The 27,402-nt window shown below is 35.8% G+C and overlaps 3 protein-coding genes and 1 pseudogene across 3 annotated transcripts; 3 read left to right on the top strand and 1 right to left on the bottom strand.

Annotated features, from left to right (window-relative positions):
- Positions 1-4,392: 4,392 nt before the first annotated feature.
- Positions 4,393-6,925, bottom strand: LOC137748927 (probable methyltransferase TCM_000336). Its single transcript, XM_068489118.1, has 4 exons — positions 6,622-6,925; positions 5,957-6,364; positions 5,442-5,714; positions 4,393-4,773 (listed from the first exon to the last, which is right to left on the bottom strand). Exons 1-4 carry the CDS (start codon positions 6,694-6,696, stop codon positions 4,438-4,440), a joined length of 1,092 nt encoding a protein of 363 aa, XP_068345219.1. The 5' UTR covers positions 6,697-6,925; the 3' UTR covers positions 4,393-4,437.
- A 2,153-nt stretch (positions 6,926-9,078) lies between these two features.
- On the top strand, positions 9,079-9,920 carry LOC137748143 (heavy metal-associated isoprenylated plant protein 2-like). The gene is made up of 2 exons (XM_068488234.1): positions 9,079-9,211; positions 9,576-9,920. Exons 1-2 carry the CDS (start codon positions 9,127-9,129, stop codon positions 9,893-9,895), a joined length of 405 nt encoding a protein of 134 aa, XP_068344335.1. The 5' UTR covers positions 9,079-9,126; the 3' UTR covers positions 9,896-9,920.
- A 1,045-nt stretch (positions 9,921-10,965) lies between these two features.
- Positions 10,966-14,017, top strand: LOC137748142 (toMV susceptible protein tm-1(GCR26)-like; annotated as a pseudogene).
- Positions 14,018-17,411: 3,394 nt separating this feature from the next.
- Positions 17,412-20,163, top strand: LOC137746477 (cytochrome P450 711A1-like). Its single transcript, XM_068486494.1, has 5 exons — positions 17,412-17,641; positions 17,948-18,100; positions 18,403-19,195; positions 19,304-19,399; positions 19,474-20,163. Exons 1-5 carry the CDS (start codon positions 17,412-17,414, stop codon positions 19,798-19,800), a joined length of 1,599 nt encoding a protein of 532 aa, XP_068342595.1. The 3' UTR covers positions 19,801-20,163.
- The last annotated feature ends 7,239 nt before the right edge of the window (positions 20,164-27,402 follow it).

The raw sequence follows: 27,402 nt of genomic DNA, 5'->3' as shown, positions 1-27,402 counted from the left end.
AAACTAATTCACCCTTGCGCTTTGTAGTTTATAACTTTACACCTTACTCCAGCCACCCAAGGGCACCAATTATATATGGGAAAATATCAGCCACCTACTAGCTTGGTGAGTGAGAGCCAAAAATCCCATAGCACCATCACAGACTCGCAGATTATCTTCCTGTTGAAAGCTTGCACGTCTCCCTGCATCAAACACATCGCATTTCCCAATGCAACTCTGTGATGAGTTGACAAGGTAGATATCAACCATTCGAGAGATTTTTTTTGTCATCCTTACATACAATTATGTGCCTGTTTTTTTAACTTAATTAAAAAAATAAACACAAAATTATAAATAATTGATGATACGTACAATAAATGTACTCAATCAACGTTTATCCCAACATATAGAACCAAAAAAGAGATGCATCAGTATTAACCGCTAAATTAAACTGTCAAAATTCGTCTTTCGACAAATTAATACGCAAAAAGAAGTAGTAATGGGAGACTGAAATGCCCTGTGAGTCATTTTGATCTCCAAAATAATGGATTATTATGACGAAGCAACCATTTGATCTTATTTTTAAAAAGAGAAGTACCCAATAAGAAGTGGTGGCTATTCTACAATGCTACGTGTCCAGTAGGAACTCAATTTAACCGTCGACACTAGATTTGGATCCTCTCCTGAGCCAATGAAGAGGATCATCCTGATCAACCATCGTGGACCGTTGGATTTTCATCCAACGACTATAATTATTATAACTTTAAAAGAATCCCCTGTTTGTAGTCGTTGGATAAAAATCCAATGGCCTACAATGGTTGGTCAGGAGGATCCTCTCCATTGGCTCTGGAGAGGATCCAAATCCGTGGACACTCAATTTAACATAAGGGGACCCCAGGGACAAGATGTCAAGAACTGTGAAACAAGAGACTAAAAGAAAGCGAAGGCAATCTAGATTTATGGATAGATTTATAGTGTGCAAGTTGATTTTGTGAGAATGGCTCACATACCGTACGTTGTTAGTTAGTCTGTTATCATGATATTTTAGGATTTGGATCCTCTCCTGAGCTAATGAAGAGGATCCTCTTGATCAATGATCGTGGGCCGTTAGATTTTTATCCAACGACTACAAACAGGGGGGTCCCTTTAAAGTTATAATGATTATAGCCGTTGGATAAAAATCCAACGGCCCACGATGATTTTATCCAACGGCCCACGATGATTGGTCAGCAGGATCCTTTCCATTAGCTCAGGAGAGGATCCAAAGCCGATATTTTATATCAATGATATGAAAATGTAAGTTATTGTCTACATAAATTACATTATTGATCAGGGACATCATATTTGTAATGTACTAATATCATATAAGTTGTTATCTAATTAAGTGGAAATGGCAGTGCATAGCTTCACTCCAAACAACCACATTAATTTGGTGCAAGTCTGATGTGAAGTAATGATATTTTTATTAGAAATGGGAAATGTTTATTATTGGGAAAATACCAATGAGACATATGTATGCTTCGCCAGGATGATGCGGAAATTAGATTTGTGTTACTTATTTTGTTTGATACCTATTTGGGTTTGAGTTTGACTTCTTGGTTGAATTCTTTGCTTGGTGGAGAGTGTTTTGCTAATTACTTATTTGATTAGGATTTGGATGTACTTCCAATTGGGATTAGGATTCTCATTGCAACCTAAGTCCTATGCTATAAATAGTACCTTATGATTAGTTTATTTTGTGTGCCTCACCATTAGTTTAGAGTTTTCCCTCATTGGATTTTGGGTGGGGTCACCGTTTGGAGCCATGAGTGTGTAGCAAATTCATGGTTCATTTTTTCGCCAATTTGGTGAAAGTCAATTTGTGAGAGAGAGCAATTTGGGAGAGACTACTCCGTTGGTTCGAGATCTCTACTCGTTTGGTTTAATTAGGGCAATTAAACACTCTTTTGTAATCTCCGTTTGTTTAGTGAAATTCCTCGCCGTGCTTCACCCATGTACGTAGGCTTACGTTAATCTCTTGTGTGTCTTTTGAGATTGTTTGGTATGAATTTTGTATTGTTTGGTTTAAATTCCGTCTACGATGTTAATATTTAATACATTGACATAATTGATGCATAAAAGTATAACATATAGGTGGTTGAGGGGACTTTTCCTAAAGAAAAGTTGGTTGGATCATAGCTTGGGTGGCTTCTGTAATTGACAAAACTTGTCACTTGTAAGGGTGGTCTGGTCTGTGCTTTATGGAGGACCTATACCAGGCTCTTTGCTTCTCTTTTTCAATAATTGTCTTCATCTTTTGCAGCCAGATATTCTTGCTCTTTCAAATATCAAACAACAAAAACTAGAACAAACATGTAATAACAGGTTCTAAATTGTAGTCAAGCATCCCTCCATTGGTGAGAAGGGAGAAAGCTAGAGGAACTGGACTGTTGCTCTTCAGTTACACTAGAAAAGAAAGGGAAAGATAACTAAATTATCGCTTAGAGATCGCAAAAATAGTCAAAGTAGGATTTCCCAACCATCCATCATCTCCTTCGTTTTACCTTAATGAATCTTATGTATTTTTTTTTTCAAAGAGAAATGTATTTCCACTAGAAAAAGTCTTAGAAATAGACTTATGTCAGGATAACCCTTCTTTGAAACATTTTGGAGAAAAGAAACGGCTTCGAAGAAAGGAATTGGGGTTCCCAACCTAAAGCCCAACATATATTTTTATTATATCATAGCAGAAAAGTTTATAGCTTAAATAATTAAGAATATTTGTTCATGTATTCGAAAACTACATTTTAAAATTTGCATTTAAATGTAAGAAGAGGAGATATCATTAAATCGATCACTCCTCATTAAGACATTGACCCCCCCCAAAAAAAAAAAAAAATAAAAAAATATATATATATAAAAGAGAAGGCAAAAGTGGCGATGCTTTCATAATTCCAAAATATCATTCTCTCCACAAAATTGTCCTTTTAAAAATATATTATTTATTGTTTGGCTTCTTTGGGTTATATATGTTTTTTCAAACAAAAAAATGAATAAAAAAATGACAATTGCGACACGCGTATTCATTTCGGACTTAAAGTCATAAAGCTTAAAAAAAACCATAAAATAGAGTGGACGGTCAATGAGTGGTGCAACATTATCAGGCTTTTATCTGTTGCAAGTGAAGTTTGTGTCTTTGATAGTTTGAAATGAAATTATGAAATGTTGGGAAATTTTAGTATTTTGGGTTTATTTGATTGTTTGGTTTTTTGTGACTTTACTATTTGAGCCTAGTCCATTAGATAAGAGTTTTATTTGTTTGTTTATTTGGAATTCAGTTTTTTACTTCTCTATAAGACCAACTCCAACTATTAGATTTATACCCAAATATTTAGCTCCATTAAAAGATAGAATTTAGCTATGTGAATAGTGAATGTCATCCGTCACTTTGTACTACTGTCTAGTGATATTCCTTTTCACTTGTAAGTGAGAGGTTTCAGGTTCGATTCTCACCAAAGGAGTGGTTGAACCACATTATTATGGCAAGCTTAGTCTACTCCTCCACCCCTTTAGTATAGATACTATCGTTTGTTCCAAAAAAAAAAAAAAAAAGAACAGTGAATGTCACCCAACCCTCCAAATCTAAATTTCAAGACCCAAAATGTGTTGTGCTTTTTTGGTAAAGATTTTTTTTTGTACCTTTGAGTTATGTTACCTTAATTTAATTTTACAAATGTTTTAACCTAAAAAATTTAAATTTCAACAAAAATTACAAAATCGAACAAATCACACCAACCAAACTTCAATATACACACCAACCAACCAATTTTCAGCTGTTGGATCTTGGATCTTTCTTTTTACCGTTGGATTTGACAAAAACAAATATGAACCGTTAGATCGATATCAAAGAATAGCCCAGAAAAAAAGAGTTTGATCTGGACTATTGATAACCAATTGTCTTGAACGCCGAAGGCCATAGTTACTATTGGGTCCCTATCACGCGGGCCCAGTTGTCGACTACTAACGCTTATAGTCAGCCACATTTGTTAAAAAAAATATGTGGGGCCCCCTCAAGATTAGGTCGCCCAAATTTGGGTTTTGATTGGGTCCAAATCCAAATTTGGTAGGTTTGGGTCTAAGCTTTGGCGGTATTTCTTTTGTTTAAATCCAAATATTTGGGGTTGGGTTCAAGAGTTGGAGTTTGTCTAATTAGAGTGTTTTGTTATTTAGTTAGAATAAGTCACTCACAATGTAGTATATTTGAGTTATGTAGCAGTCTCGTCAATTTATACTTTAATAGTGTTCTCTTCCGTTTAGTTGACTGAGTAATCTATTCATTTTGTAAAACACTTGTTCGTTCGTCTGTTATGCGTACTATGATTTTCATATATGCAAGAAGTAGAATTTGCATTGCTTCATCATTCCAAATCAGAATTAAAAACCACAATCACAGTGGGATCAGATTAATTACTTGGGCAATCAAAATTTCTTAAGTACAACCCCAAAAGTGATGGGCTTAATATCTTCTTTAGCAGTTTCCTCATCCACCAATCTCCCAAAATTTTCAAACAAACTGTCCAAGATTCCTTCTCCAAAATGCTGCCCTATCATGGATTCTTGAATAGCCCTCACAGTCATTGCAACTCTTGTTCCACAGCTCTCATTGTTCTTGCCATGCCTATGATCCAGCCCAAACATCTCAAACCTCTCCAATTCAAATGAACCTTCCTTCCTCACTTCATCTTCTATTTCTTCTCTGGATGGAGCATAGAAATGCACATCATATGAGTCAAGCCTTTCCTCTTCAACATCTCCCTAACAAAAACAAAACAAAATTATTCTCAACTGGCTAAACACATTCATGTAACTCTAAACATGTGCTTATATATGTTGGATTCTCCCTCCCCTAATACCAATTATATATTTAAAAAAAAAAAAATTAAAGCTCCATAATATGAAGTGTCTTAATTTAGACAAAATCAACCAAGACAACATCCTAATTGCATGACCACACCATGGTTACCTCTAATACCCATCTTAATTTTCATTTTAATGACTGCCTCGTGCCATTCTGATATTGGCTTATTTTTATTTTTATCACTTTTTCCATCTTTAGACAGATGGCATGTACCATGTGACTGGTGGTGCCACTATGATTCTGTCGTGGTTATGAAGACAAATTTCTTTATATTTTGGAGTTTTTCGGTGGGAGCGGGCTTCTCTGCCCGCCACTTCCTATACATTTCTATTTCTTTTGGCTGTGCTATACATTTCTATTTCTTTTTGTCTGTGCGATTACGGTTAGGTTACGTTAATATTTTATATTATTGTTATTTTTTATCTTATTATATCTATAAAAAAATTAATATAAAATATTAACATAATTTAACTGTGATCGCACAAAATAGGAAGAAATGAGAATGTATAAGAAGTGGAAAGGTAGAGAAGCCAGCTCCTTCTTGGTGTGCTTTATAAATTAGTACCTTGGAAACCAAAATGGCAATGGACTGAGAAACAAGCTGCCAGAAGAAACAGTTGCCTCTGTCGACATGATCTGGGCCACTCCTTCCCAACAAGATAAGCACCATTCTTCCTCCTGCAGCCAGCTCCTCGGACCTTGACTTAAGGAACAAAGTGAAGTCCTCTTGAAATTGCTTCAGGTAAGCTTGAGAAACTCCAACAGGGCTTGATTCAGAAATGTAAACACTTCCTTTGTTTATAGACTTCCCCTCTTTGCAGTAAAGCTCTGGAGGAACCTGCATGGCATTATGGTCAAACAGACTTGACCAATCTGCTCTAGAGCAGTTATTTTCACTCCCATTTTCTCTTTCTGCAGTCATCCTCTTGTTTCTCTCTCTTTATAGACTATAAAAGAAAGAGAGGAGTGCCGGAGGAGAAAAAAGAGTGTGAAAATCACTTCCCGATGTTCTAAAGTAAAAAGGCAAAATAGATTTGAATTTTTGAAATAAGAAATGAACGTAAGAGTAACAGATCTTACCCTGGATAGCCAGTGCAAACTGTAGGATGAGTAGACAAAGTGCAAGGAATTGTTGGGGAAAAGTCTGCCATAAAATGAGCCAGGATAGGCTCCTATATAAACAGAGGGAGATTTCCCATTGTTTCTTTCTTTGTTGAGGTCTTTGGAGAAGTCTGGCAAAGCCTTGAAGATTGAATTGAAGTCATTGGAGGGAAGGTCATTGAGGTAAACTCTGAACTCTTGTGATGGTTGGAATGTTCTTCTACAAACACCTTCAACTGCTTCAATGATTTCTTTGATGATTGATAAGGTGTTGGGTCCAGATGAACAGCCCAAATCAGCTATGCCTAAGCTCTTTGGAGTTGTGGTGAGGTAAAGTTCTTGTATTGCCTCTAAAGTTATGTTCTTTACCATATCAGATGCCTTCTTCTGTTGATCAGAATTAGAAAGGAAAAACATATAATTAGGAAAAAAACATCGTGAACACATATATACAGGGTGTGATATTCACATACTCTTTTTTACTTTTCACACATTTTTCTAATTTTTAATCGTTAGATCGGATGAATTGAAGAAGATCAAAAGGTAGAATTAACAAGGGATGTGTGAGAAGTAAAAAGGAATGTGTAGATAACACTCATATATATATATATATAGAGAGAGAGAGAGAGAGAGAGAGAGAGAACCTGGAGCGAAGAATTTCTGGCATAGCTAGTAAGGCCAACTCCTCCAGTCATGTGGAAGACATTCTTTACATCCATGCTAGCTTGTTGAAGTTGGCTCTCCGCTGCCTTTGAATTTGGTGGAGTTTGCTTCTTTATTGGTATTTTAAAGGCAAATTCACATGATCACATCTTTCCACTTTTGGCGCAACTATGTATATACATACATATTCTTTGTCCCGGTAGTTCGTATGGCATAAACATACAAATAATTCAAGCGTCATGATTATGGTTACAGTTACGGGTTGACAATATCTAGTGCTTATGAGAAGTGATGACGGAGGCATTATCCTCAGTGGGGGTAGATTATTTAGGTGCTAAATTCATTTTAATGTATATCATGATTATGGTTACAGTTATGGCTTGACAATAGCTCGTGCTTACGTAAATTATAAAGATCGAGACACTCACATGGAGATATATATCCTTGGTGGTAGGATAGATTATTTCCGTGCTAAATCCATTTTAAAATATATCAAGTGTCATGATTTTGAGTACAATTATGACAATAGCTAGTGCTATGAGAAGTATAATGATTGAGGCACTTACATAGAGATATATATATCCTTGGTGGTAGGATAGATTATTTCCGTACTAAATCCATTTTAAAATATATCAAGTGTCATGATTTTGAGTACAATTATGACAATAGCTAGTGCTATGAGAAGTATAATGATTGAGGCACTTACATAGAGATATATATATCCTTGGTCTTGGTGGTAGGATAGATTATTTCCGTACTAAATCCATTTTAAAACATATCAAGTGCCATGATTTTGAGTACAATTATGACAATAGCTAGTGCAATGAGAAGTATAATGACTGAGGCACTTACATAGAGATATATCTTTGGTAGTAGGATATGATATATGAATCCACCTGTTTGAAATATATCTACACGTCATGATTTAAACCATCACGATTTTAGATACTGTTGTGACTTTACAATAACTGATGTTAAAAGAAAAACGTGGTCAGTTAGACATGCACATAAAAACATATCCTTGGAGATAGAAGAGAATCTTTCAGTGCTAAACCATCTTAAACATGGACAATCATTGCAGTGCTTAGTTTGAACATTAGAGAAGATTCCTACCCTAGTTGCCTAAGCATGACACCCGTGCTAAACAGACACTAACTATGCTTAATTAAGATAGTACTTGTCTCATAATTCTGATTTGACTCATATTTTTCACTTTCGCTTTTCAGTTAAGCTGCTGATATGAAAAGCTCTTTTGTTGGCCAATGGCTGATTGTTTTCGTGAACTATGAAGTCATTAATGGTTCGTACCGTAAGTGGAGGAAGATAAGGCTCTCTCAGAGGGTTGTGGTTGGTGTGCTGCGCTATAGTTGGCTTTGGTCCCAAACATCCGCAAGTTGTCTGGGCTGAAGCAACTTTTTTGAGACTTGAGAAAATCACTACACTGCATAGCATGCATGGTTTTGAGATATTTGTTGTCCATATCTTGTCACAAATAGCACGCTTTGCCGGGACACCTGTCGACTGAGGGGGCAGTAACTGGTGCTCATGAAATGGGTATTTGAGTTGCTGCAGCAGATTCAGTAAACATATAGTGAATCATAAGAAAGGATTCTCTTCTGATCATATTTTTACACTAAAAAAATTAATATTAGTATTATTCACTTTATTCTTTATTTTGTCTGTATCGTTAACACTCAAAATTTTCAAATCATTTTCATTAGTTTTCCTTATATTAAAGCCATTTTGGACACATAAAGTGAGGACAAGGATTATATATAGAGCATAACATATAATCAAAGTAGCCCGTCCTTTGATTTGGATAACTTATTTGTCAACATATACTTCTGTTTTGTTCTCTCGTACATATTTTTCTATTTAGCTTGTGTTTTAATTTTCCTCACACAAATTGGTGTATCTAATATAAGTTATATATGTTGGTTGTTGGTTGATAGCATGGGGGAATCTAATTGTGTCAAATAAAAACAAGGCAATGAAACATATAGGTCGTTGGTTCATTTGGATGTGCTTTTACAATGATTGAAAAGGTTTTTAGAGAAAATATTTTTGGATTCCAAAAGCACTTAAAGTGTTTTCTGCAAGAAACACAAGTTATGTGCTTCTTTCAGGAAGCACTTAATGTGTTTTTCCATGATTTACTTGCTTCTTTACTAAAGATTGGTTCTAAAAATATTTTCACTAAAAACTATTTCAATCATTTTAAAAACACATCCAAACGAACTCTTCGTCTCCTACAATTTAACAGGCTTAATTTTGATCAAGTTGGTGATACAAAGCACATGTTGGCTAAGTACGGTTTTTATATAAATTAAGGCCAATTGGACAAGCAATCGACCAGCTAAGATGAGCTTATCTAGCTAGGGAGGTGAACAACCCAAAGCTCCATATATTACACCGTCTTTATAGCTAGTTCAGAGAGAGAGAGAGAGAGAGAGAGAGAGAGAGAGAGAGAAAGCTCTAGCTCTTCAATGGTACAAAGGACTGTCCTCAAGGTTGATATACAATGCCAAAAATGCCAGAGGAAGCTTCTCAAGGCAGTGTCTGTCCTAGAAGGTAAAAGAATCATGTCCCCTCTTGAAACTTGTTTCCATAATTTCCCTTGGCATAGATTAGTTATGCTTGCATCACTTGTTAGTCATTCAAAATAAGATTAATCAAGATTTATAGTATTAACGTACATAAGTATACGATATGTGATATTGTCAGCAATCCATAGATGCATAAGCAATTGCTAATCATTGATTGATAAAGGTCTCCCACAACTTATCATCATATCAATCAATAATTAAAAATCACTCATACACGTGTGGACAATTATACCGAACTAGAACTCTAGAGTTGATCATTAGGCATTTAAACTTCAAAACCAAAAATGTACAGTACTATTTGTCATATTAATCATCTCTGATCATTTCAGGCGTGGATAAACTTGAAGTTGATGCAGCCAAGGGAACTTTGACGGTTACAGGCGACTGTGATCCCTATGAAATAATTGTTCGAACTAGAAAAGCATGCAAATATGCCGAAGTAGTGAGTATTGGGCCTCCTCCTAAACCTCCAGAAAAGAAGCCCGAACCGAAGAAAACTGAAAAAACAGACCAGCAGAAAACTGAAGAAAAAGACCAGAAGGTCGAGCCCTGTCACATGCCCTATTATTGCCCTGGGCCATGTCAAAGGTGGGGCATTGTGAGGGCGGATCCCTGTTATGACCACAACCCTTCATGCTCTATCATGTGAAAAAGTCAAATAGTCAACCTATGGTCAATTTGTCAAGTTCAATAATTTTATGTGGTGGTTGTATGATCAATTTGTTAGTTTGGATTAGGGTTTGTTAAGCTCTCATTCGAGTGCTGATTGGCTATAGATTTTTAATTGTTGATGCATGTGGTTTTTTAATATGATTTACATGCATCTATGTTAAACATAGTCATTTTTCATGATGATTGACCTAATTATATTCTAAAAGTCATGTGATTTCGATTCGTAGACAAGAATAAAATTGAAGGTTGTAAAAATTAAAGTGATTATGTTGATGCCATTCAACTTCTTCACACGCACACCTTATCATTTATCTCTCGTTGATTCTATTTTGTTGGAATGCTTGGATGGACTTGTTGATTGTTGCATAATGCCTTCACATTGATGTTTGTAAATGAGCAAGAACTAGACCTCAAACATCTAAAAGAAAATGCGGGTCCTAGGTTAAAATTTCGTTGTTCTTTCAACTGCTCGTATTGCTTTGATTTTCTCTTGGGAGTGCTGCCAATAGCCATGGAAATGATTAAAGATGATGTTGGAATGAAAGAATCGACACTGAGAGCTTGAGGTGCATGTTTAGCAAATAAGAGTGCATGTACTTTCGTTGGTGTTGGTTAGGCTTGAGTTTTTGAAGATGGTTTACAAGAAATTTTGGTGGTGGATGAGGTTTTTGCTGTAGTGTGATTGGAATTTTTAAGCCTGAGAGTGGAAATTAAGCATGATGCTTGTTTTGTGTCCGATCTAACGAATCTCGTAACGATTAAATTTTACATAAAATTTAATTACTTCTAGCCTTTTATTTTGTTTGATGATTCCTTTAAATAAATATGTTCTATGTCTTCTGTTAGTGTTGTCGAAAGCAGAACTAGTAATTAGAATATGAAGCTGTAACAAGGTAGTCATACTATACAATCTTGATAGAAACTTCAAAATTTTTTTTTCAAATTTAATCACCTTAACATTACCTAATTCATAACAAAGAAATAACAAATTTAATCTCTGTGTGGTAGTACCCGATTTGTAAAAAACATAATTATTTCAGTTTGGTGACGTGGCTTCTAAATCCAAACTTCATCTGAAATTGCAGATGTACCAACCACCGCGGAACGCGCGACATTTTGGCTCAGTCGTTTCTTCCAGAAGCCGTGTCTGTGAGCTCCGATCAAGTAAGACTGAGTTCCCACTCGGTCATCCTCAACCCAGTTCCATAACTCGGACACTTCGAAATGCCGGCCAATAAAATCCCCCGGGTTTTCTGTTTCGGAACCGCCGATACGAAGCTCGACGAGCTCCGATTCCTCGCCGAGTCGGTCCGATCCCATCTCGATTCTTTCTCCGCAGCTTCCTCGCTCAAGGTATATCCTTCTCTTTCTTTCTAGTTTTTGATAATCCGATTCGGATTCGCAATGTCGATACCGAAACTACAGGTCAAAGTCTCGGTGGTGGACGTATCGGCGAGTCGGACCGAGAGATACAAATCCAACCGATTTCGAATTCGTTTCGATAAAGGAGATTCTCTGTCACTATTCTGAAGCAGCAGCCGATCAGCTTCCGGTGGACAGAGGCGAAGCCGTAGCTGTAATGAGCAAAGCGCTCGAGAACTTCCTAACCAAAGACCAAAAGGACGGCGTTTTAGGCGGAGCCGTTGGTCTCGGAGGCAGCGAAGGCACGGCACTGATATCCTCCGCCCTAAGATCTCTCCAATCGGAGTGCCGAAGCTGATCGTATTGACCGTCGCAAGCGGGCGGACGGATCACTATGTAGGGACTTCGGACCTGGTGTTGTACTCATCGATAGCTGATGTGTGCGGCATTAATAGCTGAGCAGGGCCGTATTGAGCAATGCTGCTGCTGCGTTTTGTGGGATGGTGGTTGGGAGAGTTGGGAGGGGCGGAGATTCGGATGGTGGCTGTGGCGGGGTGGAGAAATCAACGGTGGGGCTGACCATGTTCGGGGTGACGACTCGATGTGTGAATGGGGTGAAAGAGAGATTGGAGAAAGAAGGGTATGGAACATTGGTTTTTCATGCCACTGGTGTTGGAGGGAGAGCCATGGAGTCTCTGGTTAGAGATGGGTTCATAAAGGTAAGGTCTTTTTGTTGGAAATATATTCATTTGTATGTTTTGGTATGTTAAATTTGAAAATTTGAAAATTTGTTTGAGTATAATTACTGGAATGGACATATAAAAATGTGAACTTAGTAAAGCTTTTGTTAAAGAGAACAGTTTACAGAACGAGGGAAGTTTTGATTGTTTGATTGTTGAAGCTCGAGATATGCCTTGTTTCGCTTAGTTTTAATGTAAATTCTTGAAAAGATGTAGGTATTTTAGAGCTCATTGCGAAGCCTAGCCTACTCTTACTTATTAGTATATATAATTTCATTTCATTTATCTGTCGACAGGTACATGCATTGTTTGGTTCCCGTCTCAGTTTGCTATGTGCCAAATTCAAACCCATATGTAATTTCATTTCATTTAACTTTTAGTATTGAGATGGTCTTTTTGCGTCATTTTTGTTTATTGGGAAGGTTTCCTTGTTGTTTTACTTAGGGTGTTTTGGATATCACAACAACAGAGGTTGGAGACAATGTGGTTTCGGGTGTCATGGCTTGCGATGCTTCCCACTTTGATGCCATCATAGAGAAAAGGATTCCTTTAGTACTAAGTGTTGGAGCTTTGGATATGGTAAACTTTGGAGCTAAGGATGCCATACCATCCAATTTCAACACAGAAAGATTCATGAACTTAATAAGCAGGTAATAACTGATAAGTCTCTAAACATAATATAACTCTAAAAGGATTGTCTGTGTGTGGTAACTCGGAAAAGATACTCATCATTTTTCAGGTTTCACTCATGAGAACCACTGTAGTCGAGAACAAGAAATTTGCTGGCTTTATAGCAGATAAGTTGAACAAATCATCATCAAGGGTTGTTTGCCTACCACAAAAGGGTATCTCTGCTTTGGATGTACCAGGGCAGCCTTTTGATGATCCAGAGGCCACTGCTTCTCTAACTACGAACTACAGAGGCTGATCCAAACAAATGAAGATCGGAAGGTACAATTATTTCCCATTGAATGGTGCCTTTTTTTAGTTTCTTTGGTTTCATGTGCGGACCAACATTGCTATTGAAAATAGTGCATTTTTAATAGGTAAAGGTGTTCCCTCATCATAAAAATGACCCTGAGTTTGTAAATGCATTGGTGGACTCATTTTTAGAGATTAGTGCAAAGAGTTATATTCAGTGTACTCCGAAAGTCTCTACTCCTGAATCGAATCAACAAGTTCATGAAAGTTCTGTTTCCAAGATATACTTGTCAAGCTCTGAGACTGTTCCACGTAACCTGAGTGACTTCCCAGATGCAAGACCAGGTTATAGTTTGAACTGTATTCATTTTCTTTGTGACATTACATATCATTGGGATGTTAAAGTAAATTCAGAAACGTATTGATATCCCCCAGAGTGCATGTGTTGTATTATATTGTGTCAGGTACATAAACATACTAAATCCCTATTATGTTGATTCCACAACAGAAATGCAATTACGTTGGATGGTTTAGGAAAGGGATGATAGTATGAAGTGATTGAAAATTACGGCAACTTTGCTCAATGAATAGATTAGAGCTGCAGATTTTGTTTTATGTCATCATTGGAGTCGGATCTAACCAGTAACCTGTTACTTCTGTGACAGAAACTTGGCAAGGAACTAGAGTGGTATTGCAGCAACTCAAAGATCAAGTAAACAGAGGAATTCCAATTATAGGGGCAGGTGCAGGGACAGGCATATCTGCAAAGTTTGAAGAAGCTGGTGGTGTTGATCTGATGGTGGTTTACAATTCAGGGCGCTTTTGCATGGCAGGAAGAGTTTAAAACAAGGATATAGAATTCCGTGTAAAAAGAGTTTAAAACGAATGGTTTTATCGGTCAAGGAATGATTTTACTTTGAGGTCCAAGTTAGTTTGGCTAGGAAACTTTTATTTATTAATTAGTTTTCTAGATTTGTTCGGACACCTAAATTAGTTAAAGAATTTAATTTCTGCACTATTTATATTTTAGCAGAGTCTTTTCTAGGTTCTCACGTGATATATTGGAGAACGCAACTTTTGGCTGGGGAGCTCGGTTTTGGATAGGGATGACAATTCTAACCGTTAAACCTGATAACCGTGGATAATTATCCGAATGGATTGAATTTGAGTATGAAAATTTGGGTATATTTTGGGTATGGAGAAAAAATGTGAATATTATTTGGTTATAGTTTTGATTATGGTTATAGGGATTCCTAATCTATATTTGTACCGGAATCCAAACCGAATAATATATAATATAATTATATGTGTATATATATGTATATATGTATCTTCATTATTTATCGAATCCATTATCTTGAATAAAAATTGCATTGTGTGAGTTGCATTTTGTAGCAAAGTTCAAAAGTTTTGATATGAATCAAAATCTACGAGAATTTAATAGTATTTATGCGAGATATCAAAGATCAACCAATGTTATCAATGTTTAGCTTTAATTTTTATGTTTCACAAGATCCATTAATTAAATCATTTTATATATCAAATATTTAATGACGAAATTAATATTACTAAATTATCATGCGTCAATTGGACGAATATATTTTTTGTATTAATGAAGATGGATATAATCATTAACCAATGAGAAATCTATTATCCAGTGAGTATGGTTATGGATAATACTCGATGATTAATTTTCGGTTATGGATATGGTTAATTTTCGTAATTATGAGGATGAATATAACATTTCCGTCCCTAAACCGATTCGTTTGTTTGACTGAGATCACAAACCTTAGCGTGAATATGTAGTTTCTTTTCAATTGCTTATGATGTTATGCATGCTTTCTTTGAATTGTTAATAACTATTTAAACTATCTATATGTCTTGATGATTGGCCACCATTAGGATATATAGACATGTAATTTAATGCAATTTATGTTAGAATATCACGTTGAAATTGAGTAGGGCTTCTTGTGATTGATAATTATGATTTCACTTAAGACGAATATCATGCTTTTAAAGGTTACATGGTTTTTAAAAAAGTTTTCACATAACTTAATGAGTCTTGCACGTTCATATTTTTTATTTGACTATCATGGACAAGTTCCATGTTAGATATATATATTATAGCTTGAATATGCATTAGAAAAACTTAACTTCAAAGCATGTATGTGTATTAACTCATAAGTAATTGATATTACTATTTAGGATTGTTTATGGTGATGCTAAACCCTAGTGCCTTTTTACAATTGAATTTCCAAAACTATTTGCTTATCTTGCTGCCAATTTCAATCATTGTCAATTACTCTTATTTTCTGTTTTATTACTCAACTTCACAATTTCAAATATTTTCTAAATTTTGTGTTAAATAGTTAAATAAGAATAGATAAAGCTATTCATATCAATTCTAGTAGAGAGCGACCTTACTTGAAATATATCTACTGCAATTACTTTGTTTTTTTTTTAAATGTTTTTTAAATATTTTTAATCCTATTTTCGTATGTGGTAGAAATCTATCACAAAAAAAAAAATAACGTGTTCGGATGGAGAGATGGGTACGTACATCAAATCTACATGGGTTGAACTTCGTCGGGTGTGCAAACAGATCTGGATTCATGTGTATGCGAGTCACGTCAGCATTCACCCCCCACCCTTTCTTTATTTCAAAGCCTGCAATTGCATTGTGATAAATTAAGATCAAACAAGCTTTTATTAAGAGAAATATTGAAAGAAAAATCTATCCTTCCTCTCCGAGCTTCTCTATGAGACGGGAAACACTTCCGCTGCAGTGCTAGCTGTGGTAATTCATGGCTTGTAAATAGATAAAATATTTGTATGCGCCGGTTATATATAACTTTTTTTTAAGTTATGTTCATTATAAATTGCCTTCTGTAGAGCAGTCACTGGTTGCGATCCGAGGAACCCACAAAATAACATTTGCCAACCTCAATGTCTCTTTCATAACCTGGAGAAAAAAACAAATGGAGCAGTAAAAATGTCAACGCGTTTGTACGCAAGAAAGCGCCACTATCAGTTTAATATTGGTGGAAGGTTGCATTATCAGAGATCTTTTTTCTATGTCAAATATAACAATCGAAATTAGCTAGGATGCATGTGATGCTAACCTTCGCGCAGTAGGGCATGTTTTTAATATCTTCATGTGTAGCTCGCTAATTACCAATTAGAATTAAACCTTGGGCATCTCCTAACCTCCACTTATGCTAAGTAGAATATATATTTTTTTAATGTTATAGCATCTCCAATCTATGGCGAGAAGGACCATATACTTATGTAAGAGTTCATCGGAGATACTTTTAAAGAGTAGCAAATATTAAGCAAGCATAGCTCTTTGAGTAATCACCATCGACTCTTTTCATGGTGTTGGTCATGCGTATGGTCATTATTAAGTTACCGATTCTACGCATCTTGACAGCCACTAATGATTGTAGGCTTTTATATATTATTTGTTTAGAATCACATTGGTAGTAAAAAGACAGTATTAAGTTAATGTATACATGGTTATGTTCAACACTCATACGTAAAAATAAATGAATGGATAAGTATTAAGTTGAGACATATTTAATTAGGTTGAAAATGGTGTAACCTTTCAATTTTTTTATGTATATTTTATTAAAGAAAGATCTAGTACATAAATCTATCATCAGTGGTGGGTATAGAATTTGAATCTTGAGAGTTTTAGTGTGAAAGTACAAGTTTTTTTTAGACAGAAACATAATGCAAAGTGCGCAAAATAATTTCAATTTATTTACTGAGGCATTTCGTCAAACACTTAATTGGTTTGTTTTCATCAGCCAAACCTTGTTGCGTGCATGCGACAAATATCGACATATGTCAAGCAATTTGATGTGTGATATCGAGATAATTTGTCGAATATTGTAGACGCAACCTGTTGAGATATGCCTAGCAGACATTACGTTAAACATTTGGTGGGCACAAAGACCTTCGTACCAAACATTCGGAAGGTCCTTAGAAGACCTTCACATGTATATTTTCGGATTCCAAATGATCCTGGGGCCACCTTAATCTCTATGTACAGACGCCCATGTTTATCATGCACATATATCATATACGAATGATTGGAAATTTTCACTTGATTTGTGAAGACAAATTTAGATAGAATTCCAACATTTATTGTGGCATCCTAAAATAAGAGATTCACATCCACAAAAAGACAAATGAATTAAAATACAAAACGAGGAAGGAAACATTAACCATAAAAGACCAAATGTTTGTGCAATAAATTAAACATTGGGGTTATGCGGAATAAGTCCACACTTGTACTTATGCCAAGTAGAATATTTTCTTAGATGTTATAGCATCTTCAATCTGTAGCGACAAGGACCATATACTTCTATAAGAGTTCATCAAAGAATCTTTTGAAGAGTAGCAAATACTAAGCAACCATAGCGCTTTGAGTAATCAGGATTTAGAAACTGATAGGCAGCAACAAGCATGGAACTGCAGTTATTGTTCACCAATGGTTTTCTGGTATCAACATCGACCCTTTTCACGGCGTTGGCAATGTTTGCAGGAGTTTTGAGTTACTTGTATGGGCCGTACTGGAGGGTGAGAAGGGTACCTGGCCCTCCAGTTATCCCCTTGCTAGGACACCTTCCCTTGCTGGCAAAGTATGGTCCTGATGTATTCTCAGTTCTTGCCAAACAATATGGCCCTATTTTCAGGTTAGTATGTATACATGTGTATGTAAATTTCATATATATGTAGCAGATTTGCATTTGTAATCTCCTTTGCGACAAAAAATTACGTATTCTTTTCTACAATTTTTTCCCAAAGAAATTTCATAAAATCTTATACGTTATATGATTGAAATGTATAGAGCGACTGGATAATGGTTGGTAAACATATGACCTCGTAATAAATGGTATATTTTAGTCATGTCACTTTAGTTCTGAATTTGTTAAAATTGGTCGCGCATGCGTATGGCCATAGCATAGCTATTAAGTTTTTGATTCTACACATCTTGGCAGGTTTCATATGGGTAGACAGCCACTAATAATTGTAGCAGATGCAGAGCTTTGTAGAGACGTAGGAATAAAAAAATTCAAAGATATCAACAACAGAAGCATTCCGTCTCCCATCGCAGCTTCCCCACTCCATCAGAAGGGTCTCTTCTTCACCAGGTATTTGTTGTACGGGCTATATACGACAGTGGTTATGAAACTTATACTCCTATTTAACTTTGATCCTTCCATTCAGTTCATAGATTCTATGGTCAATTAAATTGCGTTATATGATCCCAAAACATGCGACAAAAACTGGCAGGTGGGCTAAAGTGCGATACATGATGCAATTAGACATGACCATAGAATTTAAAAATTGTATTGAAAGGAGCAAAGTGAAATATAGTGTAGAATATCTATCAGTTACAGTAGTCATCAAATTTATTGAATGATCTGATGGAATTCAAGCGTATATCCCGCAGGGATGCAAGATGGTCAATGATGCGAAACACTATATTATCGTTGTATCAGCCATCACACCTGGCCAGCCTTGTGCCCACAATGCAGTCATTCATCGAGTCTGCAACTCAAAAGCTTGACTCCTCCAAAAAAGCAGAAGATATTACCTTTTCCAACCTCTCCCTCAGGTTGGCCACTGATGTAATAGGACAAGCTGCATTTGGAGTCAACTTTGGCCTCTCTAAACCGGAATCCATCAACGAATCAATTGACAAGATTGACAGCAAAGACAACAACGATGATGACCAAGTCTCAGATTTTATTAACCAACACATCTATTCCACTACTCAGCTTAAGATGGACTTATCCGGTTCCTTCTCAATCATACTGGGATTACTTGCCCCTATTCTCCAGGAGCCATTTAGGCAGGTCTTGAAAAGAATTCCTGGGACAATGGACTGGAAAGTTGAGCGTACAAACCAGAAGTTGAGTGGCCGGCTTGATGAGATTGTGGTGAAAAGAATGAAAGACAGTGGACGCGGTTCAAAGGACTTCTTGTCACTCATAATGAATGCAAGGGAATCGGAAACTGTTGCAAAGAATGTCTTCACTCAAGACTACATTAGTGCGGTTACTTATGAGCATCTCCTAGCTGGATCAGCTACTACATCATTCACATTGTCTTCAATTGTCTACTTGGTAGCCGGACACCCAGAAGTCGAAAGGAAGTTGCTGGCGGAAATTGATGGATTTGGACCTCCTGATCAGATGCCAACTGCTCATGATCTTCAACACAAATTTCCTTACATTGAACAGGCATGTCTTCCGAATTTCATATAAATTTAGACTTTCGTAAAATCTTTGAAATTCCAAGGGCTTTATTTACTTGATAATCATGACTTGCTAGTGATTTTTCAAATGCAGGTTATTAAAGAGGCAATGAGGTTTTACCTGGTTTCACCATTGGTTGCAAGAGAAACATCTAGAGAAGTCGAAATAGGAGGCTATCTTCTACCAAAGGTATTGTTCTACTTTTCCCATGTGAAGTGGATATGAGCGCAAACTTTATGGGACTAATTTTTTTCGAGGAGCAGGGGACTTGGGTGTGGCTAGCACTCGGAGTTTTAGCGAAAGATCCAAACAACTTTCCGGAACCAGACACGTTCAGGCCAGAGAGATTTGATCCAGATTGCAACGAAGAGAAACAAAGGCATCCTTATGCTTTTATACCGTTTGGAATCGGGCCTCGAGCATGCATTGGCCAGAATTTTTCACTACAAGAATTAAAACTCTCGCTGATTCATTTATACCGGAAGTATGTATTCCGACACTCTCCCAACATGGAAAAGCCTCTGGCGCTTGAGTACGGCATTGTTCTTAATTTCAAGAATGGTGTCAAGGTTAGAGTCGTAAAGCGATGATCATGCACTGATTAGTAATCAACATGCCTCATCAATCTTTTATCCTTTGTTTTACTTAGCCCTGGCTGGCTGCCGAACGGGTTCAGTTGTGTACGGTTGAGAGTCGAGACCATGCCAGACGTTTGTGCTGGGAATCGGTTCTGGTTTGCCGAACATTTCGCGAAACCAAAATTTCTCAAAACGTAGTCACTAGCAAATCTTGGAAGAAATGCCATTACTCTATTTAGATGTCCCAAGACGACGTTTTCGTCTTTCATTCTTCAAAATTTGTATCAATGTGTCAATGAACGTGGAAGAGGATGGACTATGGTTGAACATCAACTTCATCCTTCTATCAACTTCCATTAAATTTTAGTGAGTTTTAATAAAAAGGACATCTTCAAACTTTTTAGTACAAAAAATTATCTAATAACTTTATTTAATGAAAATAGCTTAAATTTTGAGGAGTACTCAGAGATCATCAGGGCTCTTGGATTGGGGTCTCTTGGATTGTGAGTTTTTCAGCTAATATGGGAGTAGAAGTCCTTGAAGCTGAACTGTGGGGTCTTTTTTTAGGTTTGAAAATAGCTTTGGATAAGGGTACTAGGAGAATACTTGTGGAAATTGACTCTGCTGTTTTAGTGTAACCAGGCATGAGTTGCATCCTTGGCTTCTTTGTTATATGGCTATAATCACTTGATTACTCAATTTGATCACTGTGATTTAATGGAAAACTAATGAAAATGGTTTGAAAACTTTGAGTTTTAACGATAAAGACAAAACAAAGGGTAAAGTGAATAGTACTAGAATTGACTTTTTAGTGTAAAAATGTGGTTTTACGTTAAAGTGTACAGTACCGAGAGCTTTTCGTTAAAGCTCCCGTGATTTAAGTCATATTTATAGGGAAAGGGATATGGTGGTTGATGGTTGGCAAAGTTGAGTTTTTCTTTGGACTTGGGCTATGTTATGTTGGATGACCCTCCTCCTTCAATCATTAGCTTACTTCTAGATAATATTTCTGGGGTTGCTAGGACTTGGGTTATTTGTGTAAGCCTTTTGGGCTGATGTTCTTCCTTCTTTAGCGTTTTTGCTTGGGCTTTGGGTCCCTTCGTAACATAAAAAAAAACTTTAATTTTAATAAAAAAGAAAAAAATTTAATATAATAAAAAATTAATTAAAAAAAATGACTTGCACACTATCTCTCCCTCCCTTACTATTTCTTAAAATGAACATCGACTAATTTTTAAATTGGCTATTTTTGAAACTGAACACGGGTACTACCACTATTCCTTAAACTGAACACTGGTGCTATCACTATTTCTTAAAATGAATACTGACTACTTTTTCAATTAATTATTTATAGAACTGAATACGGATATGATGTTATTTCTTAAACTAACTATTTCTAAAACTAAAGACAGATAGTCGTGCACCTTGAACGTGCTTTGGTTGGTTTTTTTTTTTTTTTTCCTTTTCTTTCTTTAGTCCTTATTATTAAATAAAGTTATTAAATGAAGTAATTTTTATTAGTTTTTTTTATTAATTTTATATTATAATGCTGGCGTGACATGCATGCATGTGGAGCCTACAAACAAATATTGTAGCACTACGTGGTTTATTACCCACATGTTCAGCCCTAGTCAATTGAACTTTTAATTTGAAGTTTAGTCTCCACTGAACGGCCATCTGAGGACATTTTGTTGCATATGTCGACATATGTGTGGAAGAGACTTCAATGAAATTCTTTGGGATGATGAAAAATCTGGTGGAAGAAAAGTGAGATTTAATCGTCCCAGATACCTACAGAATTTTATGAACAAGACTGAATTGTTGGACCTGGGTTTCAACTGACCTAAATTTTCTTGGAGAGGAAATATTAGATAGAAGTCTAATTAATGGGAAGTGGCAGGAATGGTGGTTGAATACAACAGTTACACATGGTTTTGTGATGGGTTCGGATTACTGTCTGCTTATTGTTAATTGTGAACCAGAGATTGTTAAAGGTAAATGTCCTTGCAGGTTTGAAGCCTATTGGACTAAAGAAGAAGAATGCAGAGAGATTATTAAAAAAAGCTGGGATGAGGAGTTTGAAGGTGACTGGTTGGTGAAATGGCAAAAGAAACTCAATCTATGTCGAAGTAGGTTAAAGGAATGGAGCAAAAGAAAGTTTAGACAGAGAAACATACAAATTGAAGAATTAATACAGCATTTGGGTAATCTTCTATTCAATTGGAAGGAAAATGTTGATCAAATTCATTCCATTTCTATGCAGCTTGATAGTTTATGGGGGCAAGAAAGAAGTTATTGGCAGCAGCGCTCAAGAATTAAATGGTTGCAAGACGGAGATGCTAATACTTCTTTTTTCCATCCATTCACGGTGTAAAGGAGAAGGCAAAACAAGATTATGAAGCTCAAAGATGGTAACGGGCAATGGGTTGAAAATCTTAAACAGATAAGAAGAGTTGTAGAGGATCACTACAAGACTTTATTTGCTTCTGACGGGCCAAGAGATTGGGGCACAATTGTGGAATGTATTGAGCCGAAGGTAACCGCGGAGATGAACCTTACTCTCACTTGCTCGTTAAGAGGTGATGAGATTGAAGAAGTGGTGTTTCAAATGGGGGGGCTTGAAGGCTCCAGGTCCTGATGGATTTAAAGGAATCTTCTATCAATGCTATTGGGATGTAATTTCCCAGGAGGTGAAAGGAATTGCCAACGATTTCATGAATGTGGAGGCTAGCCGTAAAAATTAAACTCCACGCAGATTGTTCTAATCCCCAAAGGCCCAAATCCGGAGACCGTAGCTCAATTCAGACGTATAAGCTTGTGCAATTTCTCTTATAATGTATTTTCTAAAATTCTTGTTAATCGTCTTAAACACGTCTTACCGAAATTAATTTCTCCAATGCAAAATGCTTTTGTTTCTGGTCGGGAAATTCAGGATAATATCATGATAGCCCATGAGATATCCGAAAAAGAAGTTTGAGTTAGGAATAAAATTGGATATGAATAAGGCTTATGATTGAGTGGAATGGGCCTTCCCGAAGGAGATCATGATCACAATGGGATTCGATATGAGGTGGATTGATTTAATCATGGAATGTGTGGTCTCGGTTGATTTTTCCATCATAATCAATGGCAAGCCAGGTCAGAAGTTTCTCCCTTCCCACGAGCTTCGACAAGGGGATCATCTTTCACCCTATCTATTTATGTTTGTAAGTGATGTTCTCTCTTTGCTCATTCAAAAAGTTGTGGATTTGAATTATATTGAAGGAGTAAAAATGAGTTCAAATAGCCCAAACATTTCACATATGTTCTTTGCGGATGACACTTTAATTTTCATCCAGACCATAGAACAACATTGCAAGAATATTGTTCAGATTTTAAACGCATATTGTGCAGAGTCCGGCTAGCAGGTTGGCCTCAATAAATCAAGTGTCTATTTCAACAATAATACCCCAAGAAATGTAAAGGAGGAATAGGGTGAAATTTTGGGAATGCCAGTAGTGGAGAATCCTGGAACTTACCTCGGTCTCCCAACAATCTGGGGTAAGTCAAAACGGCAAGCTTTGGGCTATGTTAAAGAATATTTGATGAGGAAAATTCAAGGTTGGAAACAAAAGCTACTATAGTGCTGGAGAATGGTGAATGAACCGGATTCGTTATGGGTCAGATTTATGAAAGAAAGATATGAGCCCCTGTGATGATTTATTTTAGTTTAAGTCAGCCAAAAAGAACTTTCAGGCTTATAAATTGAGTTTTGTATCACCCTATAGGCTATGTTTGGATGTGAAATTTTCAAGTTCCAAGAAATTAAGCCAAGCTAGAAAGAAATAGACTACAAAATGTTAGATATCAAAGATTAAAAAATGTCTTTCACGATCATTTGCAAAGACATAAAAAGGATTTATAAATTCAACCCCTTGAATTTTCGAAATTTCTCACCCCAAACATGACTGTAGGGTTTAAAGCTATAAACCAAAACAACAAAATCTTCGATCCATCAATAAAAATATCTCATTTGCAAACCCTTTTTCCCCCTAGTGTGATTAACTCCATATTATTATACTTGAAAATGTGGTAGAAAAATGCCTGAAATTGAATCACTTTTTTTTTTCTTCCCACTTACAACACTCACACTATCAAGTTTACTAAAATCTTAGTATATATGGTACATAATTACCTGTGAAGTGGTGAAAGTGTGCTTATTGACGTTGCTTTTGTGTTTATATGTCCGTTTAAAAAAATAATTACTGGCATGTGAACCTCTCAGTCACAGAGGAAAGAAAAGGCCAATGATTCTTCGTTTGTTTGGGGCCTCTTATTCTCCAATATAATGCGTGTTAGCAAACAGTGCTAGCTTTTCTTGCCTTCGTGGGTCTCAAGTACCTATACCTTCTGGAGAGTACATTTCTAATGCGCGGAATCATTCCCGATTTCCATATAAATAAAGTAACAATAAGCTGAGAATGCTACATGTGAGAAGTTTTAGTTAACTAGAGTATCCGTGTGACTTAACATTTGGGGTGGCACGACACTTAATTTGTATTCACGACAAGAGTTTGACTCTCGTTTTCTTCTATCTTGACTTGAGTTAAACAAAACAAATCCACAACATGTCATTGTTTCATTTTTTTTCTGTCAGAAACTTTGCACCAGCGTGTGTCATGCTTCACTCGTATTGATCGGAAGTATTTTTATTCATACCTGACTTTTATTAATTTTGCATTATTTCATTAGAAACCCTTAAAGATGTATAGCATGATGAATTGTCTCTAAAGTACACCATTGTCTATATGAATTTCAATCCTACTTTGTCAAGAAGTTTCAGAAGTACACCAATTGTTGAGTGTTGTTATAAATTATAACTGCATGTATTGAAAACTGAAAATGAAATTGTTTTCAAATAATCCTTAGTTATCTATGAGAAAAAAAAATGTCTACCTTATCTTTTAATACATATGATATTATTTAGGGGTGGGGGAGTGGGTTCAACAAGAGATTTTTCAATATGTCCAGAATAAGGAATGGTACCCCATATGTTATTATACAAGTGGACGGAAGTTTTTCTTTTCAAGTGTTCCTCTATATAATGACATATGGCACATGTGCCCATGTTTCGGGCATAAGGAAAAATCTCTTTAAATCTTACAATGAGCTAACCATAATAATTTAGTTCGAATTAACCTTTGATGAGAATAAAACCTTAAAACTATTACTTAAGTATAGAAGAATATAACTAAAAATATAGTACTAAGTGGCAAAGTCATAGAACCCTTGAATAATTAATTACAGTTAAAACGACATATCTTTGTTTACAACGATAATTAGGTGGTCTATCTCCACCAGCTAATTAAATAGTTTGTTCTTGTTGGTTTGTGCATAGCTATATATATATATATATTAATCAAAGAATCCTACAGCACCACTCGCAAACAATTTCTTTCGTTGGTAGCTGCTTGATACTTTGGAGACTTTTGTATCCATGATAATAGAAATGTTAAGGGAACTCTTAAAAGTGTGATTCTCTATGGAGATTATGTTATCTTATAATTTAACGTTAATTTTTATGTTAATATTATAAAAAATTATGCTAAAACATGAGGTTGTAGAGAGTCTAAATCCCACTTTTGAAATAATCCCCTGAACATTTCTCCTATGACAATATATGTCCAGACAAACACAGAGTTCATTTCTCTTCTTTGGTTAGGTAAAGGACACTTGATAAATACATAATTCTTTGGAATCATCTGAATCGTACATAATTGTTAATAAAAAATGACTTATAAGTAAAAGTTCACGTTAGCCTTCAAATTTAGTTAGTAATCGGGACAACAACTTCTCCCCAAACATAGGTAATTAATTTATTCGCCAACAGGCCCAACACTACAAAAATAAAAATTGTATGATAAGTACCGTTTGGTATGTGGAACGGGACGGAACAGAGTGAGATAAGACGTTTCGTCCTACGTTTGGTGTTCATAAAACGGGTGGAACGAGCTGTTCCACGGGACGAGTTTTGGGTGAATTTTCGTTCCACCTCAACCCCCTGGAACGACTCGTTCCACATTCGTGGAACACAAAATTATAACCTCTCCGTCTCCTTCTTCTTCCTCCTTGTTTCCATCCGAGGGCATCTTTGCTCCCGCTCTGTTCCGTTCCGTCTTGTCCCGTCCCATTCCGTTCCGTCCCGTCCCATCATCATACCAAACGATACCGTAAGGAACAACTGCAGGAAAGATCTAGATATACGCAACGACTTGCCACAGTCATTCTATTTGGACGTTAGCGAATAGTATTACACAATGACACGCACGGTAATTGGAAAAAAAAAAAAAAAAAAAACGCAACAACTCGATTATGAGTTGTCAACTGTGATGGGTTAGGACCCACAATTGACCATTGTGAATTCTTAACGTCGACAAAAATTAAACGGTGATATAAATATGCATAATTATTTTCCTTGTTTGAGCTATATATCATTTCGCAAAATACTTGGCTTTTGTACAAATTAAAGTTTTATATTTGTTTGAATTATTTGTATAATTTTAGGAAGATGTTATTGATACTCTAAATGTATTTTCATTTTTAAACGTAGAAAATTTGAAATGTAAAATAATTATTTTAGAGTGCCAATACAATACACTTTTGACATGAATTAGTTGACTTGTATGTACAAGTGAACCAAACCTTAATAAAAACGCATTGTTTGGTCTCTCTACTTCAGTGAATAACAAGGCATCTTGGTGATTTCATAATATATTTAAGGGAATTTTAACAAAAAACTTTCGGTACTGTTCATTTTAACGAAAACCCACATTTTTACATTAAAAAGTCAATCATAATACTATTCACTTTACCCTTTATTTTATCCTTATCGTTAAAACTCAAAATTTTCAAACCATTTTCATTAGTTTTTCTTATATTTAAAGCCATTTTGGACATATAAAGTGAGGACAAGGATTATATATAGATCATAACATATAATCAAAATAGTCCCTGTCCTTTGATTTGGATATCTTATTTGTCAACGTATACTTTGTTTTGTTCTCTCATATATATTTTTCTATTTAGCTTGTGTTTTAATTTTCCTCACACAAATTGGTGTATCTAATATAAGTTATATATGTTGGTTGTTGGTTGATAGCATGGGGGAATCTAATTGTGTCAAATAAAAATAAGTCAATGAAACATATAGGTTGCAGACTCGTTTGGATATGCTTTTACAATAACTGAAAACGCTTTTAGAGAAAATATTTTTGGATTCCAAAAGCACTTAAAATGCTTTCTGCAAGAAACACAAGTTATGTGCTTCTTTCAGGAAGCACTTTAAGTACTTTTTCAAGATTTATTTGCATCTTTACTAAAGATTGGTTCTAAAAATATTTTCACTAAAAACATTTTCAATCATTTTAAAATCATATCCAAACGAATTCTTCATCTCCTACAATTTAATAGGCTTCATCTCCTACAATTTAATAGGCTTAATTTTGATCAAGTTGGTGATACAAAGCATATGTTGGCTAAGTACGGTTTTTATATAAATTAAGGCCAATTGGACAAGCAATCGACCAGCTAAGATGAGCTTATCTAGCTAGGGAGGTGAACAACCCAAAGCTCCAT

Source organism: Pyrus communis, chromosome 10 (assembly GCF_963583255.1).
Source record: "Pyrus communis chromosome 10, drPyrComm1.1, whole genome shotgun sequence".
NCBI classification, from domain to species: domain Eukaryota; kingdom Viridiplantae; phylum Streptophyta; class Magnoliopsida; order Rosales; family Rosaceae; genus Pyrus; species Pyrus communis.
Note: the sequence above shows the minus strand (reverse complement) of the source record. Positions and strands in the feature narration are given on the sequence as shown.

Excerpts from the sequence above, each read along its gene's own strand:
- LOC137748927 (XM_068489118.1), bottom strand. The coding sequence starts at position 6,696 with ATGGATGTAAAGAATGTCTTCCACATGACTGGAGGAGTTGGCCTTACT. Across the intron at positions 5,715-5,956 it reads GTTTGCACTGGCTATCCAGG|GTTCCTCCAGAGCTTTACTG; the intron begins GTAAGATCTGTT and ends AATGCCATGCAG. Across the intron at positions 4,774-5,441 it reads TTGCCATTTTGGTTTCCAAG|GGAGATGTTGAAGAGGAAAG; the intron begins GTACTAATTTAT and ends TGTTTTTGTTAG.
- LOC137748143 (XM_068488234.1), top strand. The coding sequence starts at position 9,127 with ATGGTACAAAGGACTGTCCTCAAGGTTGATATACAATGCCAAAAATGC. Across the intron at positions 9,212-9,575 it reads GGCAGTGTCTGTCCTAGAAG|GCGTGGATAAACTTGAAGTT; the intron begins GTAAAAGAATCA and ends TGATCATTTCAG.
- LOC137746477 (XM_068486494.1), top strand. The coding sequence starts at position 17,412 with ATGGAACTGCAGTTATTGTTCACCAATGGTTTTCTGGTATCAACATCG. Across the intron at positions 17,642-17,947 it reads CAATATGGCCCTATTTTCAG|GTTTCATATGGGTAGACAGC; the intron begins GTTAGTATGTAT and ends ACATCTTGGCAG. Across the intron at positions 19,400-19,473 it reads GAGGCTATCTTCTACCAAAG|GGGACTTGGGTGTGGCTAGC; the intron begins GTATTGTTCTAC and ends TTCGAGGAGCAG.